At 52.9% G+C, this 22,647-nt stretch overlaps 1 protein-coding gene and 1 long non-coding RNA gene across 4 annotated transcripts in view; one reads left to right on the top strand and one right to left on the bottom strand.

The window, feature by feature from the left end:
* The window catches only part of NOL4L (nucleolar protein 4 like), a 134,667-nt gene that overhangs the window by 81,213 nt on the left and 30,807 nt on the right, over positions 1–22,647 (bottom strand). For all 3 annotated transcript variants that reach the window (XR_014255192.1, XM_082432155.1, XM_082432151.1), the window contains exon 2: positions 1,505–1,660. Coding sequence is in view for 2 of the 3 variants with exons in the window: in XM_082432155.1 (XP_082288281.1) it covers positions 1,505–1,660 (156 nt within the window). In the remaining variant the exon portion in view is untranslated. The remainder of the gene's footprint in view (positions 1–1,504; positions 1,661–22,647) is intronic.
* On the top strand, positions 10,113–20,832 carry LOC309645566. Its single transcript, XR_014254960.1, has 2 exons — positions 10,113–10,195; positions 19,746–20,832. It is a non-coding gene; the product is annotated as an uncharacterized lncRNA (long non-coding RNA).

Genomic DNA, 22,647 nt, shown 5'->3' with positions numbered 1-22,647 from the left:
GGTTGCATCAGTACCAAGGGGCCCACACAGGCCCCAGCTCGGGTATCCCTCCCTTCATTTATGACCCTCTGGTGGAAATACCCTCAGAACTCCCTTCCCACAAGCCGCTGCCCAACGCACAAGTGCTGAGAAGCAGGACAGGTCAGGGCAGATAGTACAATCATCCCCTGCTTCCCTCAGCCCGACCCCTCATCTCTCTGAGGTCCTTGTCATGTGGGTCCATCCTTAAGACTCATTTAGGGCAAAGGCCATCTTCTGAGGACAAGGACAAACCAGATTATTGGATTTTTTTTTTTTTAAATCAGGCCATATGGGGAAATTACAGACTTATACAGGCCACCTCCGCTGCACTCCAAGGCTATTTATAAAAGAACTTGGAGGGTTCGCATCCGCTTTGGGTGAGGTAGCCCCATCACAGAGGGGCAGGTCTCTAGGAAGCCAGAGAGAAAGTCAACACAGAGCTGACTGCCACTTCAGTGCTGTGTGACCTTAGAGCGGTAGCTTAACTCTCTGGGTCTCAGTTTCCTCAACTGTCAAATGGGCCACAGCACCTCTGTCACAGGACTGCTGTGAGGCTTGAATGAACATAAAGTGCTCGGCTTTACTGGTATAGTGGTGGGTGCCAAACAAGCGGTTCAGAGCTGTGCATGAGCCATGGCAATGGGGGTCAATGAGGGGGCAGGACCAGAACCCAGGCAGGCCCCTCTTGCTCTGGCCACCATCCCCTCCAGTGCCCCATGTGTGATGTTTCCCACCCTAGGTTGCTGCCTCTGCTCTCTTCTGCCTACCCAAAGTTTAGACTGCTAGCTCACCTGCCACCTTCTCCACGAAGTCCCCCTGGCTTAGCATTGAAAGTTGGTGTCTGGAGGGGCCTTTGCTGAACGACCAGGCGTACCTGGGTTCTTATTCCCTCGAAGCTAGTCTTGGACACATTTCTGTTTCTCGTATCTTGGTTTTGCTCTCAGCCTCCCCACCCCAAATCGAACTGTGCTTTCCTAGAAGGTGGGGCCCAGGTCCTCAGACTTCCCCTGGGGAACTTCCAGCACTGACTTCACAGGGTCGTAGGGGACTGAATGAACTCACACATAGGGAGTATTCAGGACAGGCCTTGCACACAGTAAATGCCATGGAAGCATTTGCTCTGATGATTATTATTATCTAGCCACCCCACCCCCAACTGCGGCCCCAGGCTGGGGCTGGGGGGATGGAGCGAAGCAGAAACCAGGAAGAGGAGGGCTTTCCTCCTTCCCTCATCCTTCTCCTTCCCTCCCTCTCACTCCCTTCAACCTGCTTCTCCTTTGTGCTCAGACCACAGAGCCCGCCCCCTCGCCCCATGAGCCATCTCTGGCTGCCATGCCCTTGCCCTGTGCCCCCCTGGGTCCCCAAAGGCTGTTTCATCACGCCTCAGCTCCCTGCCCCACCCCCCTGCCCAACATGTGCGGAGCCCATGGCCTCCTGCCAAGGCCTGGGGCTGCCAGCAGAGGCAAAGAGACAGAAATCTCACCGCTCGGTAGGTTTTCTTCTGCCCAGCGTGCTTGGGGGCTTTGCCTGGCTCCGCTGAGCTCTCCACATGCATCGAGTAGATGATGTCAAAGAAATCTTCCACCACAGCGACCCGCTTCAGAGAGATGCCCTCCGGCTCCGACAGGCCATCTGCCCCCTGCGACAGGGTGGACAAGCTGTGTTAGTGTCAGGGATGATGGCAGGGTGAGAGCTGGGCCCCGTGGCTGGGCAGTGGGTCAGGGGCAGGGACACCGCTGCTCGCTGACCCCGTAAGGCCTCCGATGGTAGGTCTGGGGGGCTGGGGGACAGGAGCCTGCTGAGAGGGCCGCAGGGAGGGGGCTTCCAGAGTCAAGGGTGGCTGCTGCTACTAAATCTGCCAGAAACAATGGGCAGAGAAAAACAACACATTAAAAAACCAAGAGCCACCATGTTCACAATTTCAGACAGATTGTGCCAGACTCAGAAGGGAGCTTTCGAATCACACACTGTGCCAAGACCATCCTGGAAGTCTCTGGGGAGGGGGGCGGTGCTAAATAGATGCGGCCCCATCAAGAGCTCCCCAATTAGCAGTAACCTTTCGCTGTGGTCCTGGGCTAGGGTCCCAGGGGAACGGCTCGGCTCACCTGGGTGACTCCCGCCTCGCCCTGGCCTTTCAGAAAAGCTTTTCACCGCTGCCCACCTCCCCACTCCAGCAGCTGAGCGCCAGCAACAGCACCCGGGCTCTTTGTGTGTGGAGATGTAGAGAATAACAGACACAAGGCCATGTGGAGGTGGCAAGGCCACATGAGAGGGGTGGCCGTGGACGCCCCGAGCCTCTGATTGGGCTGGCACGAGTGCTGTCAGCTGGCCCCAAAAAGGTGTGCCAGGATCTCAGGGACACTGGGCTCTCAGCCATCATCTCCCTAAGTGGAGACTTGGAGGGCTCTGGGGGTTTCAAAGAGGAAGAGCAAGCAGTGTCTAGGAGGGGGGATTTGGGAAAAAGCAGGCAGGCTCTTCTCTAAAAGTGCTCAAAACACAAATCTCCAAGAGAATTCTTCACCAAAGGATCCCACTCAAGAATGTTGGCTCGGGCTTCCCTGGTGGCGCAGTGGTTAAGAATCCGCCTGTCAATGCAGGGGACACGGGTTCGAAGCCTGGTCTGGGAAGATCCCACATGCCGCGGAGCAACTGGGCCCTTGAGCCACAACTACTGAGCCTGCGCGTCTGGAGCCTGTGCTCCACAACAAGAGAGGCCACGACAGTGAGAGGCCCGCGCACTGCGATGAAGAGTGGCCCCCCCCTCGCCGCAACTAGAGAAAGCCCTCGCACAGAAACGAAGACACAACACAGCCATAAATAAAAATTAATTAATAAAAAAAAAAAAAAAAAAAAGAATGTTGGCTCTTTGGAGGGGGAAAGGGGGTGTTCTTCTGGGGGCTCACAGCTGTCTCCCCAGCACCGAGCACAATGCCTGGCACATAGTAGGCTCAATAAACAGCTGCCGAATGACTGGGTGGTTATAAGCGGCAGCCAGGCAGGGTAGTTTAGACACACACTTCTCCAGTTTCAATGGGGCCCCATCATTTAAGTGGCTGTGTGACCCTGAGCAGGTATTTTGCTTTTCTGAGCCTCAGGCCCTTTACCTAGAAGATGGGCATAACAGAAGCACCTTTCCCATGAGCTGCAGAGAGGAGTAAATGAAATGTGTGTGCGGCACTTAGCACCAAGCCTGGCCACAGAAACTGCTGGATAAATATTGTCATTAAGAAGTGCTTTGCCGATTGCCAAGCTTCCCCCAGCCAGGACGGGGCTGAACAACGCGACAAGCCTAGGAGACCATTAGGGTCAGGACCTGCCGGTGGGATGATGGCTGGTAAGGGTCAGAGCTGGCTCAGGACTTTGGTCTTTGTCATCCGAGGAGAATCGAGGGCACGCTGAATGGGACACTCACTCACAATACATTCTGGGCACAGGCAGGGTTTGCTTTTATCCAGCAACTTTCTCAACGTGCCATGATAGGATAGCAGGGCTATCTCTTTGCCAGTGGCCCACTTGAGAGCAGGTGGGAAAGGAAGGGCATCTGGGGCGTAGGGACCAAACCCTAGGGCTAGTGGGCAGCGTCCATGAGTGATGACCCTGGATGGTGACCTCACTGGCCCTGCACAGGCCCTCTTGCCAGTGGCTTTGTTCCAAGTCAGGATCCACTGCAATGGGGACTTCTCAGCAGGTACCTGGGTGTGTGTGTGTGTGTGTGTGTGTGTGTGTGTGTGTGTGTGTGTGCGCGCACGCGCCTGTGTAGGAAGAGCAGCTTGCTGGTCCTGACTGCTTGCTGTGAGATTGTAGGCAAACTCTTCAACCTCCCTGAGCTTCACTTATGAGATGAGGTGTAAAATTCCATGACTGCTATTCTTAAACCCTCTCAGAAGTTACTGTTATCTCTGTCTTGAGGGTATCTGAAGTCCTGGGCTCATCAGTGACTAATTCATTAGCTGACTTGTAACTACCAGCATTTTGGAGATCTTCAAATACTGCTGTGACAGAGCTGCATGGGACAAATATTATGACAGGTCAGTTACAATGCACTTCTAACCAGAGGTTCACATTGGCAAAAACAAACGAAAGAAACTTAAGAATGAAAATACAACTGGGTTTCTATTTCTTGAGCGGGGGTGGGTTCAGTTTATAAAAAGCCATTGATCCGAACACTTACAATTTGTGTACTTTTCTGTGTGTCTGTTAAACTTAATTTTAAAGTATATTTTTTAAAAGTATAATGGGGTGGGTAGTTCCAGATTTCAATAATCTGAGTCCCAGAGGCATAATGATGGGTTTCACTGCTTACAAGTGAATAGACCTCTCTGCTCATAAAATTGTTTCAGGCCAGAACACAGATACTTCTGGAAAAAGTTGATAAAATTTGATGAGAAGGAAGAGAGAAAGAAGACAATCTGATGAAAGATAATATTTTAGATAGGTGAGATGGAAAGTGCCCCCTAACCAGCTTGGTGATCTTGGGCAGGTCACTTCTTCACCTCTTAAAACTCAGTTTCCTGGGCTTCCCTGGTGGCGCAGTGGTTAAGAATCCACCTGCCAATGCAGGGGACACGGGTTCAAGCCCTGGTCCAGGAAGATCCCACAAGCCACGGAGCAACTAAGCCCATGCACCACAACTACTGAGCCTGCACTCTAGAGCCCGCAAGCCACAACTACTGAAGCCTGCACGCCTAGAGCCCGTGCTCCGCAACGAGAGAAGCCACTGCAGTGAGAAGCCCACGTGCCGCAACTAAGAGTAGCCCCCGCTCACTGCAACTAGAGAAAGCCCGTGCACAGCAACGAAGACCCAATGCAGCCAAAAATAAATTAATTAATTAATTTTAAAAAAAACCAAAATTCAGTTTCCTCTCACCTGTAAAATGAGCCTAAGAAAGTCCTAGTTGGATGTTCCAAGGCTCAGGTAAGAACATTAAGTCAGGCATCTGCCACATAGAGGCTTGTAAATGTTCATCTCTTCCCTTCAGACCCACTGCGTTTGGACATTTTGTGTTTAGGAATCTGTTCTTATCTCCTGTCCCTCTGATCCATTCAGGTTACAGAAGGGGTCCCCCGAGGTAATACCCACCATCAGAAGAGATGCAGAATCTTATGCAAAGTAACATGCTAAGGCTGTCACACAAACTTGGAATAAGCTTTCCTAAAGTCAAGGTATAACTAACCAACTCAGATTAAACAGCAAAACACATTGCCCAGTGCCTGGCCTGCCTCGGTCCTAGCCTCCCACCTCCATTCACAGGCAGACGCGGGTAACCAACAGCTTTGTACCTGGCCCAACGTGACCATAAAATTAACCCAGAGAAACTCTTCAGGGATGCTCCCTCTTTAAAAATGGATTGTGCTCTCCTGTGCTGTTCAAACCTGGGTCCTGTAATCGGTCTATCTCAACTGCAGAGATGTACATGGGAAAGGAGAGGGCCCGTAGCAACCAGAATTCAAACCATACAAGGTCTGCAGAGCCACACCTTGAACTGTCCTCTGGTGAGCTGTGGACACCTGGACACCATGTGTACTACACCCTGACGGTGGAACACCAGGATATGTGTTTGGCCTTCAAGGAGAACCCTGGGAAGAGAACAAAGGGATCGCACGGCAGTCACGTGCTGCAGACACCTCTGCCATGCCCTGTATCCACAGAGGTAATAACCTTCATGCTAAATGCTGCAGGAGAGGCATGCCTTTCCTAGCCGAGAATCCAGACGCAGTACTACAAGGCTTGAGCTGCTAATTAGGGAGTGGACAGCACCTTCCGCATAGCCTTGGGATGCCTCTGCCAACCACCTCTGCTTTGTACCCAAGTTAGCTTAGTCTGATCCACAACCCTAAGCAAGCTGGGCCCTGGGTTGACAAAGGAAGCTCACTTCATTTACAGGCTGGATAAAGAGGGGGGCTGGAGCCTCTTGGCTATTCCCCACTTCCTGGGAACGCCAACCAGGAGTGATGGAATGGAACCCTGCAGCACCCCATGGGAAAAGCCATGAAAAACACACGGTCAGTTGTGCAGGACCGACCTCTGGGGCCTTCCTGTGTGGGGAAGAATATTGCCATGGTAACTTACTACATCCTTTTGAAACAGCTAACTCCAAAACAGCCAGCCAGACTTGGGCCAACAAAACCAGACATGGCAATAGTTGTTAAAAATTCATGGAGCGCGACTTCCCTGGTGGTGCAAAGGTTAAGAATCTGCCTGTCAACGCAGGGGATACAGGTTCGAGCCCTGGTCTGGGAAGATCCCACGTGCCGCGAAGCAACTAAGCCCGTGCGCCACAACTACTGAGCCTGCGCTCCAGTGCCCGCTCGCCTACAGCCCGCTCGCCTACAGCCCGTGCTCCGCGACAAGAGAAGCCACAGCAACGAGAAGTCCGCACACCGCAACGAAGAGTAGCCCCTGCTCGCCACAACTAAAGAAAGTCAGCACGCAGCAACAGACCCAACACAGCCAAAAATAAATTAAAAAAAAAAAAATTCATGGAGCTACAAACTTTCTTGGATATTACCATCTTCCTTAACACCAGCCCATCTGGGTTCCAAACTAAAGGCCAGGTTGCAAGTCATTGAGGAAACCACCAAATGTCTACTTAAGCAAGGTTGGTATTTCAGAATATTTATAACAATGGTTCGCAAAGTGTGGTCCCTAGGCATCACCTGGGAACTTGTTAGAAATGCAATTCTCAGGTTCCACCTCAGACCTACCAAATCTGACACTCTGAGGATTTTAATAGACCCCCCCAGATGATTCTAATGCATGACAGGTTTGGGGAACTGCTGATTAGAATGTCTCCGTGATTGAGACAGGGAGGTAACTAGTAAGGAAACTGGCATTGGATATGAATATAAACATGTTCTGGGACTTCCCTGGTAGTCCAGTGGTTAAGACTCCACGCTCCCAATGCAGGGGGCCTGAGTTCGATCCCTGGTCAGGGAACTAGATCCCGCATGCCGCAACTAAAAATTCCGCATGCCACAACAAAGATCCCGCAGGCGGCACAGCCAAATAAATAAATAAATTTTTTTTAAAAAAAAGAATAAACATGTTCCATGCTGCCAGGCCTAATATATTAATATTTTCTTCTCCAGTGAAGGCCCATTTTCCTAATGGTGGGAAGAAAAGAATCTTATTGGAAAACATTAGTATGAATTCAAAACACCTACCCAGAGACTTAATGTGGATTATGGATAGAAAGAGTGGGAGTGCCCAGCATCCTGACATCTGATTTTTAAGTCCTCCCTGGCAAAATTAATTAATACTTAAGCAGGTCATCCCTTGACGAGTCTTTTATTGGCTTCCTCAGTTTCCTCAAATGATCTGAATGCTCGGCACAAAGAGGACTGCTGTGCCCAGGGCTGCAAACCTAGGAGAGAGATGAGCATATCTTCCCAGGCCCCTGCCTGGGTGGCCTCGTGGTCTGTCGTTGGGAGTCATCCCTCAGGTGAGCTCCTGAATCTGATTGAGTCTTGCCTGTCTTCCCACTAAGCCAATTAAATGGACTCCTGCCCTTGATGGCAGGTGAGGTCCAATTGCTAATGGATTGCAGTTCTGTCATCTCCGCTGGAACTTCAAAGTCACTTGCTGGTAATAAGTTATACACTTATCAAAGTGGGCTCACCGTTTCAGGCCACCGGGGTGCCGTTTAGTGCACCACCATCACTATAGTAGTGGCATATGCCTTCCAGCAACGAAGTGTCCATGATTAAGAGAATGAGGCTCAACAGTGGGGACATTTCTCAATTGGGTTCCTAAGGTAGAGGAAGAAACCATGCAAACAGTCCTTAGGATGAGCCCTTTTGGTGCAGCTCTCGACAAAGAGTAAAAATCAACGAGATTGGGCTTCCCCGGTGGCACAGTGGTTAAGACTGCGCCTGCCAATGCAGGAGACACGGCTTCGAGCCCTGGTCTGGGAGGATCCCACATACCGCGGAGCAGCAAAGCCCGTGTGCCACAACTACTGCGCCTGCGCTCTGGAGCCCGTGCGCCACAACTAGTGAGCCCACGTGCTGCAACTACTGAAGTCTGTGCGCCTGGAGCCTGTGCTCCGCAACGGGAGAGGCCACCGCAATGAGAAGCACATGCACCGCAACGAAGAGTAGCCCGCGCTCCCCTCAACTAGAGAAAGCCCGCGCATGGCAACAAAGACCCAACGCAGCCAAAAATAAATAAATAAATAAATTTATTAAAAAAAAAAAAAATCAACGAGATTGCCGTCAGAGGAGAAAGTCAGTGAGCAGAACCTACCCCTGAGGAAACACACCTTTGGCTACCACTTGTTTGGGAGCCCAGGACTTCAGGGGGTTGACTGCACAGGCAAGTGTGAAGATGCCGCTCCATCCCATCAGGGCCAGATTACAGGCAAAAGCTACTGCGAACGCTATTAGCTGCATGTTCCTCCCAACTTCTGGAACTCTGGCTGTTCCTCCCGTGCCCCAAACCACACTTTAATACATTCAGGCAGCACCAAGGTTTTGGAAATGGGGGTAGCAGTTTTGGGGGGTTCCCACAGAGTCTCATTCCAACTACTGGTAGGGCTGAAAGAAGACCCAAGGGGAGAAGTCAGCTTCCTGCAAAGGGTCCTCAGAGGGAAAGGAAAATGGTGGAGATGAAATTTAAAAAGCAAACTCAGTGGAGAGAACGAAAAGAACAGAAAACCAGAATGAAGACCTTCACCCAAATATCCAGAAATTCTTTCCTCAGAATCCCCAAGAGAAGCCAGTCACAGTTTGTAAAGGGCATTCAGATGACTGAGAGGGGCCGTTACTTTAATGGGACAAGGACAGTATTTGAATTTCTCTCCATTATGAACACTACCTACTGCAGACTGGAAACCAAAACCAAAAGCAAAAAACTCCAAGATAAAGATTCACAGCAGAATTTTCGGACCCATGGTTGCACTGAGCTCTGTAGGCCTGCATGGGGCGGAGGGATGAGACCACTCCCTCCCCATAAATAAATAAATACAAAAACAAGGCGTGGAGGACTTAATGTAGCACCTGCCTCTTCTCCACCCCTGTGCACAATCTCCAACTGTTAGTGCAGAGCCGCCACCGCATCGCACCTGCCATCTGGAACAGGCCTCATATATTCCAAGGCCTCCTTTCTGCTTCGCTGAACCTCCATCTTCTTTCAAATCACGCCGGGGACCGAAATGCACACCCCGGGGCCACAGGGCAAGGTGCTGGGGATCAGCCCCCAAACAACAGCACTACCTTTGAGGGATGCCGTATCCTTCAAGCAGCTCTGAATGTTTTTCTTTTTCCTTTTTTTTTTCTTTTTGGTTTTGTTAACTGTGGGAATCCCGTCTGGAAAGGGTGAACAGGGAAGGAGTGGGAAGAGAAAGGGGTGTAGTGGGCCAAAGTGTCCCCCTCTTGGCAGGAGAGGGGCAATGACCCTGGTTTAAGGGATGGAGGGAGGGAGTAGCTAAGGCACTCTCAAGCAGGATAGGGTAGGGCCTGGGGGATAGGAATTCTGGCCTGGGCGTGCCAGGAGGGCGAAGGTGCTCTAGGTGAAGTCACAGGCCTGAGGACAATGAGCCCTGACCCTGGGCCTCAGTTTCCTCTTGTGCAGAGATGACACGATATGCGCAGTGCCTTTCGCCACCTCACAGGAAGGTTGTGGGAACCCAAAGGATGCACAAATAGCCCCCACCCTGGGCGAGACATCCATAAATAACCGCGGTCACCGCTACTATGGAGGGGCGCGCTCCAGGATTCTGGGCACCCGCCTCCCTCGAGCGAGCGCCGTGGCCAAGGGCAGGGGAGTGGGGTCGCTGAGGTGGGGGTGCTAGGCGGAAGGGGGCGACCCTGAGCCAAGCAGACCCAGCGGGCGGGTCCCTTCGGGGCCGCGGCGGGCGGCCGGGACGCGCTAACGAGCGGGGCCCCAGGTGCGGGCCCCACCCCAGACTTGGGGGGAGGAGGAGGGGCTGGAGGGGGAGGGGAAAGGCCCGCGCTAATGACTGTTGACAGCGCGCGCTGGGACTGGCCGAGCCGCGCGCGCCACTGACAGCTGCTCCGGCGGGGAGCACGGGGACGGGGGTGAGGCTGCTCGCGCTCCCCCCACGGCGCACGCGCGTGCGCCTCGGCGAGGAGGGGCCGGGAGGAGCGCGCGCGCCGGGCCCGGGTTCGGAGGGCCTGCTGGAGCGGCTCGCGCGGGCTCCTCGCGGGCAGGCAGGTAATGAGAGTAACCATGGCAACCCACCAGAGGAAGTGTATTCTGCAGGAGACGTTAATCCCCTCTCCCCGGAGCTGGGACAGCCTGACTTTCCATTCTCACACAGTAATTAGATACCAGCTGTCAGTGCAGGGGGGACGGCTCCGCGGCTGCAGCCCGGCTGGGGGGGCGCACAAAGAGGGCGGGGGGGGGGAGGAACGCGGGGAGGAGGGCGTTAAAGACACAGGGACGCTTTCCGGCGGGTGGGCCAGGGCGGCGCGCCTCCCCCAGTCTCCGGCCTCGAGGCGCGCTCTCGCTCACCTGGAGACCCCGCCCGCGCGGGGCCCCGCCCACTCGACACGCACCTGCTGCGCGCGCGCGCCCGCCCGCCGGCCCCTGCGTTCCCCCTCTTTCGACCCCGCCTCCCCACTCTCCGCGCACCTGCTCCGCTCCCCGCCCTCCTGGGACGCTGCCCACCTGTCCTTTGTGCGGGGCGGTACCATTCGATCTGGCCAGCTCTCCTTCAGGGAGCGCCCGCTATGTGCCAGGCGCCGTGCCAAGCCTGATCTGTGTAATCCTCACAGACCCTCTGCGGTAGGCGCCTCTGCTGTTCCCCGCCCAGGGCGCAGCGGGGTGTGGCCATTTGCCCAGGGTCACGCAGACTTGAACTCCCATCCCGATGCCCATTTAACCACCAAGCTGCAGCGCCTCCCCATCGCGTCCACATCCGTTATAGCTCCAGGGGCCTCCCAACCGCCCAGGGAGACAAAACAATCACGCTGGTGGCTGGCATCGTGGTGCACTTAATGTGTGCCAAGCATTCACTGCCTCATTTCACTTTCCCAGCAGCCCTGGGAGGATTATTACCCCCATCTTACAGATGAGGAAACTGAGGCACAGAAAACTGAAGTGACTTGTCCACAGGCATGGAGAACAGAGTGGAAGAGCTGGATTCAAACCCAGGCGCTCAGACCCCAGGATCCATGCTGTCAGCTACCGGCACTATTAACTCCACCCCCAGGTTCCTGGTGTCTGTAATCCAGCCCAGGCCCTCTCCTTTCACCCTTCAGCCCACCCACATCCTGTCCCAGCATCAGTGAGGAGCTGCCTCTCTTAGCCCTACCTGAGAAACAGAAGAAGTTCCTAGGCCTAAAGCCACTGCCACCTCCCTAATTTCTGCCAGACCTCCCAGAAACCCTGGCTCTCAGTGAGGATAGCCACTCAGAAATCATTGTAGGCCAGCCTCCCCATTTCCCAGGTAGGGAAACCAAGACCACCAAGGTGTAAGGCTAGCCCAAGGAGGAGATGGCCTCGTGGAGCCTTTTGGGGGGAGTTCAGTCCCCGCAGGCCTAGCTATGCCTCCTGCCCCCCCACCCCACAGTCAGGTCTGGGGGGGCACGCCAAGGAGGGGCAGGAAGTGCTGAGAAGCAGAGCGGGCTCCTGTCCCCAGTGGCGGCGGGTGTCTGGGGCAGGAGGAGGCTATCTGATCCCTTCCCCACTGCCCCGGCCATGACCTCCTCCCTCCCTCCATCTCTCCCTCCTCCCTCATGGCCGGGGGAGCCAGCACCCTGGGCTGCAGCTGAGAACCCAGCGTTCCCCAACCCGGCCCACATTCCTGTGGGAGGAGGAGTGGGGGGGGGCGTTGGGCCAAGGGCTTTAGGGACGGGGCACCCCTGGGGCTGCCCCACCCTGCCTGGGCCAAGGCCGGGCTGTCTCCAACCTCACCATTTCCTGCCTCCGCTCTCCGCATCTCTCAGTAGCAGAGCTGCCTAAATTTGGCTCCAGGAGGGAATGGGGGAGGTGGCAGCAGGCGGGTGCTGTCAGAGGCCAGGGCGCAGCTCCCTGTCTAGCCGGCTGGCATTTTTGCTGTCTGGAGGAGGGCAGGGGGGCCCAGCAGCCCGCTCCAGGAAAGGGAGATGTTCGTACCTTCTGATGTGAACTGAGTAATGTGCAAACGACATGCAAACCAGGCTTCAAATCAGCATCTCAGCCAGGGAACAGCTTGGGTGCTGCTTTTGGGATGAGAACAGAAGGACCAGTGAGTGGCCCACTCCCCAGGGCTCCAGTGGGGGCTGAGGGTGGGTACAGAGTGTCCAGGGCTGGGAGCTGGGAGACTCCGTTTCTTGCTGGGTGGAGATTCAGGGCTTTAGATCAGTGGCTGGATGCCCTGGGTCCCAGCCTGAGGGCAGGGCCATGGCTTTCTCTGCCTGCTCTGGCACAGTGCTTGGCACACCCTGTTACATGGTTAAGCACATGAGTTTGTAGCCACCCTGTCTAGGTTTGAACCTTGGGTCTCTACTGGCCAACTCAGTGAATTCATCAACAGCGTATCCAGGCAAACAACTCATGTAATTGGCATCCCTTTTAGGACTTCCCTTCCCTAGAAGGTGGGCACAGGGGCATGGCCCAAAAGAACATGGGCTTTGGAATCAGACCTGGATTCCAGGTCTGGCTTAGCCAGTGAGGCTCTGTGGGTCTCACGCCCTCCTCTGGGAAATGGGTTCAGGATCTCAAGCTCAGCTGTGATGTCCACGTGAGGGCCTGGACACTCCAGAAGTCTTCTCACCAGCGTGGTCTCACTGCTCTCTGCATTCATTCAACACCTTCTCTGTCCTGGTCCCATCTCCCCTCTCCTCTTTGCTCTCTGTCTTGGTTTTTCTCTTGTAGATTTCTTGCAGTCTCTCCCCTCCCGTTCTCTCCACTTGTCTCGGTGACCTCAGGGAAGCCACTGCCTCTCCCAGTCTCAGTCTGCACATCTGCTGCATGGGGGTAATGGGAGGTGGATGATGACCTCTGTCTGGGGTCTAGGGCCCAGGAGAAACTTGATGGGCGGCAGCACTTCATAAGGCCCATTTACATCCCAAATGACCAGGAGGGGTGGGCTATGCCCCCAGCTCTATCAGGTATGGGGTGTTGGGGCCCCACTTCTCGGTAACTCTGTTTAACCCCAGATAACTGCTCTCCTGCCCCTCGGCCAGGGCTGATATGAGCTGAATCCAACTTCCTGCCACCCAAAAGCCACTTCCTGCCAAACTCGAGCTGATACCAGAAGAACTTGTTTTCTGTGCACAGAGCAGTCCCGCTGGGGCGGCCACCCGCCTGCCCCGGGTGTGAACATTTTTTCCATCTGCAGGTCTGCCTGGTGGGGCTGGGCGGAGGAGGATGGGGACTCTGCCCTCCTCACCTCTGAACCTGCCTGTCCTGCCCCGCCATAGCCTCCAGGCCTGCCAGCCAGCCCAGGAAGGGTGCCAAGTGGCCCTTTGGGCCCAGACAGACGCGTGTAGGCAGCCATACACAGTCTGACACAGCCACACACACAGCCGGTCTGACAGTCCTCACAGCCACCGGGCGTTTGGGTGAAGACTCTGGGAGACAAGTGTGTGACCCTGTCAGACAGCAGTCACACACACTCAGAGTCACAGACAACCGCACACGGAGACAGTACACCCAGTCTCAGTCACTCACACACATGCACACGGAGCTCCCCACACTTGCCCAGCGTCCCCCTTCCAGATGTATTCACTAATTCAACAAACACTCTCTGAGGGCCTGCTCTGTGCCAAGCCCTGGGCTAACCCAGAGTAAAAGCTATTGGAATAGTAACACGTAAGTAGCTGACCTGTGCTGTTCCCTCAGTTTCCTTACCTGTGAAATGGGGAGAACAGCCCTGCCCCATAGGTCTGTTGGGAGGATTAATGAGCTAATTCGTGCAAGGCCCTGGTCCCCATCTGGCCCGTAGACAGCACCATCTAAGTTAGGCTATCTTAGTTAGCCAGGAGCTTCCTGTGCCCAGCTCCGCTGAGATCTTACATACCTTATCGCCCTGAGTCCTGGCCCAAGCCCCCCCCCCCCACGGCTCAGGTCCTCATTCCCATTTCCACAGATGAGGAAACTGAAGCTCAGGGAAGAGGCCCACAGGTCCTCAGGGTGCCCGCATGACCTCCTCTCCTGCCACATCACTCTGCTGCCCCAGCCTGCCTCACTACCCGCCTCGCCACACAGTCACTGTTGCCTCTGCCTGGAATGCCCTTGCCACTTGCCACCGGCTCCTTCTGACCTGCCTACTTCCCCAGCTCCCCCCCAAAGCCCAGGCAGCCCCTGTTCACTTCCCTCAGAACACTCATCACCTGTGGAGCACTGGACCCCCCACTGGCCTTTAAGGGCCAAGAGTCAGAGCCATTTTGTCCATCCTCTGGCACCTAGTAGGTGCTCAACAACTTCAGAGCTAAATGAATAAACGAAGGGGCCTGCTCCTCACAGCTACTGAGGACAGAGTCTGGAACCACGCCAGGACACCTGAAGCTGGAGCTCACTCCTGTGCTATCTTGCTTCTCACACCACCAGCACTTCATAGCGTGTCAATGAATGAATGAATGGATGAAACCAAGATTTCGGGATCCCGGTCCAGTGCTCTCTGGGCAAAACCTCCTTCACTTCCTGGCAGCGTGGACAGGAGCCAAGCTCCAGCCGCTTCGGATGGTGGCGGGGCTGACGGGCCGCCTGAAGCCGGCTGTCAGGAGCTCGTCTGGCCACAGCCGCCAGCAGGGAAGACCAGCTGGCGGTGCAGGGTCCATCGGCCCAGGCCTGGAATCTGAGCCGCCCTGAGAGGCCCAGCTTCTCTCCAGGCCCCCACAAACTGGCCTTTGTTTCCCAGGCCGGCCAAGACCCAGCAGCCTGGGCTTTCTCTCTGCCTGCGGCACCCGCACTGAGCCGGCGGGGTAAATGGGCCAGCCTCCCCTCTGTCCGGGCCCAGGATGTCGCTTCAGGACTAAATGGAGATGTAATTTTCTATACAAATCCATGACAATTTAGATGGAGTGATTGTAATTGGCTTTTCAATGGGGGTTTTGTCCAGTGCTGGTGGCTAGAACTGGGTGGCCTGTTTGAGGCAGGCTCCATTTAAATGACAATAAAGCAATAATATTGAGGACTTGTACAGTGCCCAGAGCCCCTCGTGGGCCCAAGTGGAGCCTCATGTTTATGGATCTGGTCCTTCCCTGGGGCTGTCTGGACAACCGGGTAGTGGGGGGCACGGAGCCCGGGAGAGGGGCTATTCCAGACATAAAGGCTCTGGGGCGGCCAGAGCGGGGTCGCATGTCCACCGGCTTCCCTGCTCCACACTCATCACACAACCACTGACTAGTGCCGCCCGAGGGCTGGCTGCTATTCCAGGTGCCGGGGGTGCCGAGAGCCAGAGAACCCTCCCGGGCAGGTCAGAGGCAGGAGGGGACAGTGGCTAGCTAGCACAACATGAGGCTGGATGGAGAGCGTGACCCAGAGCCAGATGGCATGGGTTCAGATCCTACTGCGCTCCTTACTAGCTTCCTGGGCTTTGGCAAGTTACTTAACCTCTCTGTGCCTCTGTTCCGCCAGCCATAAAATACAGTTGCAAAGTCCCTGTGAGGACGAAGCACCTGTCGAGGGCTCAGCACAGCGCCTGGCGGGTGGAAGGGGCTGTCGGTAAGTTACCGCCTTGTTTGTTAAAACTCCAGCTCTGGTGTCAGACTTGCCGGGGGGTGACCGTGAGGTTGTGACTTAACCTCTTTAAACCTCCACCGGCTTCTCTTTAAGGTGGGGCTTTTAGGAGAGCCGACCCCACAGGGTGGTGGGGAGAGGATGCAGGAAGTGCTTGGCTCAGTGAACGCGAGCTCTCACTTGCAGTGATGCTTTTTGGCCTTGAGGAGCTTGCCATTCTGTGATAATTATACTGTTGGGTGTGGGAGACAGAAAGGGAAGGAGAGAAAGCTCACAGGAAGCCAGGACAGAGCTGCCTCTGCTGGCAGGGGCTGCACTGGGAGGGAATGATCTGGAGGGGCCTCGGGAACAGGGTGGGGCTGCAGGCTGTGTTAAGGAAGGAAGGCTTCACAGAGGAGGTGACATTTGGGCTGAGCCTTGAAGGATGAGTGGCGGGTTTTTGCCAACATAGGACGGATCCCAGTGCCAGGCACCGTGGCTACAGAGTCACAGGCAGACCCTGTAGCCCTGCCTCCTGAGCACGTGTTTCGTACCTGTGGGAGTGGCCGAGGGGAGGAGATAAAGGCAGGCGGTCAGGGAGACCCTCCTGAAGGAGAGATGCTGAGAGCATGTAGGAAAGGAAACAGCCTGTGCAAAGGCCCGCAGGTGGGAAGGTGGCTGGCGTCTTAGGCTTTGGTGAGTGGACAGTGGGGAAACTGCAAAACATGGCTGGAGGGACTGGACAGGGGCTGTGGGTTTACTCACAGTGAAGTAGGCGGCCACAGAGGGATTTTAAGCAGGCGGGTGACACCATCCGCATTACATTTTTAAAGGATCCCTCCGGCTGCTTGTGGAAAATGGGCTGCAGAGAGGAAGGGGTAAGAGGGAGACCTTGGAGAAGCGGGCGAGTCACTGGAGGGAGGGAAGTGGTTGGATCCACAAAATAGCAGGCGCTCGGTAACCGTTGGCTGGATGATGGGCAAGCAGAGCATGGTGAAGGGCTGGGTGCAGCTGGCACATAAGCAGGGTTGGTGAAAGGAGTTGAGAGAAGAGAGGTGAGGGCCGCCTCCCACCTCGCCTTGCAAGGCTAAGGCTCTGGGGCTTTTTCCTGAAGGCAGCAGGGGAGCCAATATGGGTTTGTCTCCAGGCAGAGAAAGACCATGCCGCAATTTGTGCTTTGGAAAGATCATTCTGCTGCAGGGTGGAAGGGTGGGAGGTGGTGGGTGGGCGAGGCTGGAGGGAAGGAGGCAGGGAGGGAGAGGGGTTGGTGAGGGCTCAGAGGCCTCAACAGGCAACCTGGCCATCCCTCAACTCCAAGAGCAACAAACTTCCTCTTCAGCAAGGTCTAAAATCTAGTCCTGGGTCACAGAGTTGTCAACGCAGAGCTGGGATCCGACCCCAGGGCAAACTCAAAGCCCAGTGCTGTTCCCCTTTATTATCATTCCCATTCTGCAGATGAGGAAACCAAGGCTCCGAGAGGCTGAGTCACTCATCTAAGGAGACAGAGCTCAAATTGAGATCCAGGCTCAGACCCAGGCAGTCTGACTTCAGACGCATACACCAGAGGTCCTAACCTGTATTTGGGGGGCAGAGGTTTACTACAATTTTGAATTTATTGCTAATACTTAAAAGTTGGGAAATTTCATGGAAAAAGAAAACCTGAACTTTGTACAGAACCTCCTGATGTTGACAGCCCCAGGACCCAGTCCTTGAACCTTGTCCATCTAGTGGCTCCCAGGTTTACACCTCCAGCCTGGGCCTCTGCTCTGCATCCACTCAGCCGATTGGACATGTCTGAAAGCAAGTGTGTGTCTAGGGCCCCTGTAGAGGGCCAGGGAAAGGCATCCATCTATTCATGCATCCATTCATTCATTCAAGCATTTGGACCACCGCCACCCCCTCCACTGTCCGGCCATCGCCACCAAATCTCCTCCACCAGAAGCCTTCTCCATCTCCACTTACTCAGGCCAAATACCCTGGAGTCATCCTTGATTCCTCCCTCTTTCTCTCACATCCCCCCATGCCCATCTCATCCATCAGCAAATCCTGTTGGCTCCATCTTAAACTTTAACCAGAATCCAACTGCATTCCACCACTTTCCCTGCTCCTGATTTCCTGTCCCGGGACCTGCGGGGCTTCAGGGAGAAGCACATGCTGGCACTGGAGAGCCCTGGGGCCCTCCCCACTGGGTCTCAGTCTCTTCATCTGTAGGAAGGGTGGGATACAGCAGGTCATTTTGACTCCCGTCATCCTTTTGTCCAGATTTTGGAGCCGGGAAGAGCCTGGTTCACAAGACACTTCATGTTAAACTCCTAATTCCTTTCTGGCCTGGGCAGGACACAGGTGGGACAAAGGAATAGACTGTGAGTGTCTGAGACAATGACAATCTTGACTTTCAACACCCTGGGGTGGGTTAGGAGCCCCATGGAGTGGAGGACGTCTTGCTCACCACTGACCAGTCCCCAGTATCTACTGGAGCCTAGCACAGAGTAGGTGCTCAGGAAACATTTGTTGAATGCATAAATGAATGAATGAAACTTCCTGGCCCTCCAAAGGCACCCTGGGCATTCACTCAATTTCAGAGGGCCTTGATTTTCCCATCTGAGAAATAGGTAGAGTAACCTAATGCCATTGCCTTCCTTCTGTACAACAACTAACATGTACTGAGTGCCCGCTGTGTGCCGGGCACATATTAACTCATTTATGCTTCACTGTAATCCCAAGAAGTAGGAACAACTCCCTTTTATGATTGAGGAAACTGAGGCCCAGAGAGGTTAAGTGACATGATCAAAGTCACACAGCGCATAAGTGGTTGAGCCAGAGACCATCCCAGGCAGCCTGGACCTAGAACTCTCATTCTTTTTTTTTTGGCTGCACCGCGAGTAGCTTGCAGGATCTTAGTTCCCCAACCAAGGATTGAACCTGCGCCCTTGGCAGTGAAAGAATGGAGTCCTAACCCCTGGACCACCAAGGAATTACCTAGAACTCTCATTCTTAAACACTGTTCCAGGCTACCCTTCAAGAAGAAATGAGGTCTGGGGAAGCCTGCCCCAAGGAGGCAGCCCACACTTTATAGATGGGGATATGCTGAGCAGGGCTGCCAACTCAACAGTCCTTCCATGGCTCCCACTTAATACCAGTCAAATAAAACCCAAATACCCACATCTGGACTCAAGGCCCCTGGAAGGAGCTCCAGCTGCATCTTCTCCTTCCATAGGCCGGCCCCAGTGCAAATGTGATACTCCAGCCATGCTGGCTGCTTCTCTTCCGCATCAGCCTGGGGCTGTCCTGCCTCTGTGCCTGGACACACCCTGTCCCCTCTATGTAGAATGCCACGCCCTGGTTCCTGGGCCGTCCTTCCTCCAAGTTTCATTCAAATGTCCTTCTCTCCCCTTCCTCCCTTCGAAGACTTCCCTGACCCCCAGCCATATTTCTTATCTTCGATTTCCTAAAGCACTTTGCCAGCAAGGATAACATAGTTAACGTGTCTCCATATGCCAGTACGTACTATTAACAATGCCACTTTACAGATGAGAAAATCGAGGCACCAAGAGGAGAAGTAAGTTGCCCAAAGTAACATGGGATAGAGTCAAGATTGAACCAACACTGGCCTGACCCAAAGCTAGATCGCCAAGCCCTGAGTCAGACCACATTTCCTGAAGTCTGTCCTTGAGTCTTAGCTGCCTTACCAGGAGGGATGCAGCCTGAGGGCAGAGGCTACTTCTCACCCATCTTGGCACCCCTGGCTCCTAGGACAGTGCCAGGCATACAGTAGGTGCTCATTCAAGACTCCCTAGTGACTGAACAGTGTTTGCCTTCTGCATGAGTAAATGTGGTCTTAGAAACAGATTTTCCAGGCACCATATGCTGAATTTGTGTTCTTCTGGCAGTTATTTCGGAAGGCGTTTGAGGCACTGTGAAGGCATAGGAGCTGGATAGGATGGTGGAAAGTGAGTCAGGGTCAGAAGTCAGACAGACCATGTGACCTTAGATCACTGTAGAGTGGGGATTTTAATTCTGACCTTCAGGGTCATTGTGAGGGTATACACAGTGCCAGTATATAGTGAGCATTCAATACATAGTAATCATGATTATTAATTAACAATTCATATTCTAGACATTGCTGCCAGGAGTGGAAGGCAATCTAGCATCATCTACCAAGGACCAAAAGCACATGCCTGTGGACCCAGCAATTCTACTCCTTGGTAAAAACTCACATGTGTCTGAAATGGCCATCTGCGTTCAAGGAGGTTCACTGAGGTCTTGTGAGAGAACAAAATGCTGGAAACAACTTAAATGTCCATCGACAGAGGGCTAGGTAAATAAATTGTGGTACATCCATAAAATCGAATACTATGCAGCTATAAAAAAGAATGAGAAAGTTCTTTACGTTCTGACATACTTATACACTGACAGCACATAGATCTACTGTTTCATGGGAAAACAACCTGAAGAATGTAAGAGCTAAAACTATAAAACTCTGAGAAGAAAGCATAAGGATAAATCTTTGTGACCTTGGATTAGGCAATGAAGATGACACTATAACACAAGCAAAAAAAAAAATTAGACAAACTGGACCTCATCAAAATTAAAAACTTTTGTCCTTCAGTGGACACCATCAAGAAAGTGAAAAGACAACCCACAGGCTGGAAGTAAATATTTGCAAATCATGTATCTGATAAGGGACTTGCATCTAGAATACAGAAAGAGCTCATAACTCAATAATAAAACAAATAATGCAATTAAAAATCAGTCAAAGGATCTGAATAGACATTTCTCCAAAGAAGCTATACAAACAGCCAATAAGCACATGAAAAGATGCTAAACATCATTCGCCATCAGGGAAATGCAAATCAAAACCACAATCAGGGGACTCCCCTGGTGGTCCAGTGGTAAAGAATCCACCTTCCAATGCAGGGGAGGCGGGTTCGATCCCTGGTCCGGGAAGATCCCACATGCCACGGAGCAACTAAGCCCGAGCGCCGCAACTACTGAGCTTGCGCGCCTCAACTAGAGAGCCTGCGTGCCACAAACTACAGAGCCCACGTGCTCTGGAACCCATGCGCCACAACTAGAGAGAGAAAACCCACAGGCCACAACTACAAAGAAGCCCGCGTGCCACAACGAAGAGCCTGTGCACCACGATGAAAGATCCCACGTGCTGCAACTAAGACCTGACGCAGCCAAAAAAAAAAAAAGAAAAACAACCCACAATCAGATACTATTTCACACCCACTGGGATGACTCGAATAAAAACGACAGATAATAATAAGTGTTGATGAGGATGTGGGAAAATTGGAAGCCTCCTACGCTGCTGGTAGGATTGTAAAATGGTGCAATGATTTTGGAAAACAGTCTGGCAGTTTCTCAAAAGGTTAAACATAGAATTACCCTATGATCCAGCAGTTCCGTTCCTAGGTAGAAGAGAATTGAAAACATATGTCCACACAAAAACTTGCACGTGACTGTTCATAGCAGCATTATTCATAATAGCTAAAATCTGGAAACAACCCAAATGTCCATCAGCTGTTGAATAGATAAATAAAATGTGGTATATCCATACGATGGAATATTATTCAGTAATAAAAAGGGAAGAAGTACATGCTACAGCATGGACAAACCTTGAAAAAATTATACTAAGTGAAAGAAGTCAGGCACAAAAGTCAGGCACATGTCGTATGATTCCATTTATAGGAAATGTCCAGAGAAGGCAAATCTACAGTGAAAGAAGTAGTTTCCTAGGGCTGGGGAAGGAGGTCTAGGGGAGTGGAGAGTGACTGCTCTTGGGTGTGGGGTTTCTTTTGGGGGTGATGAAAATGTTCTAAAGTTGATTGTGGTGACACTTGCACAATTCTGAATATACCAAAAAACCACTGAGTTGTATTTTAAATGGGTGAATTGTATGGTATGCGAAGTATATCTCAATAAAGCTATTACAAGAACAAAAAGCAACCTACAGAACAGCGTACAACATATTTTGTGTAAAAATAGAAACAAACCCCAGAAATACATGTGCATATGTGCTTATACATATGTATAAAACATCTCTGGAAGGAAACCAGAGAAATAATAGTGGCTGCCCCTGGGGAGGGGAACTGGGTGGCAAGGAGGGAGAATTTTTTTTTCACTGTACGCTGGTACCTGACGAATTTTTTTTTTAATAATGAGATTTTATTACCATTTCAAAACGTTATACTTAAAAAAAAAACAAACTAGTGGTTTATAACTGGCCCTCAGCCAGAGGATGGGTTGGGCGAGGCAGCTCTGAAACACAGGAGGTGGTGAGAGAAACCCAACTTTACAGTTTTCCAAGCCTTGCTAACATCCATCGTCTTTTTTATTCCTCACGCAAGCCCTGTCAGAGGGTTTCAGCACAAGCCCTGTTTCCAACAGCAAATCCTGTGGGTCTTCCTTCAAAAAAAGCACAGAATTTGTCCATTTCTCACCCTCTGCAGGCACCCTTCTGGCTCAGGCCACCATCCCCTTCCACCTGGCTGACCTGGATCAAGGCACCAGCCTTCTCCCAGCTTCCACTCTCTCCAGTCTGTACTCCACACAGATCCGCCCTTGGCTCCCACCACTCGCCCCCACAGCCTGGGCTCCAGCCCACTGGCCTCCTCACGGTTCCTCAGACTTACCAGGCACTTCCTGCCTCAGGGCCTTTGCACTTGCTCTGCTCGCTACCTAGAATACTTTCCCACCAGATATCCACCTGAAGGCTCCCTCACCTCTGGACAGTTCTCTGCTCCAATGTTTCCTCATAAAGAGGCCTTCCCAGACCTCCCTATCTTCTTTCCCTGCTTTATTTTTCTGTATAGGACTGACATATTTAATATTTACATTTACTTGCCTGTGATCCGTCTCCCCACCCCCAAATTTGGCTCCATGAAAGGTAGGCTTCTGTTTCTTTCCCCAGCACCTAGAACCATGCACATTGTAGGAGCTCAAAAATATTTGTTGAAATAAAACTGGTTCCTAAGAAACTGTCACAGACCAGAGGAGCACAGGGAGATATAAGG

The sequence above is a fragment of the Balaenoptera physalus genome (genome assembly GCF_965194825.1).
Source record: "Balaenoptera physalus genome assembly, chromosome: 16".
NCBI lineage: Eukaryota > Metazoa > Chordata > Mammalia > Artiodactyla > Balaenopteridae > Balaenoptera > Balaenoptera physalus.
The sequence above is the reverse complement of the archived record's forward strand: the minus strand, read 5'-3'. Positions and strand labels throughout refer to the sequence as shown.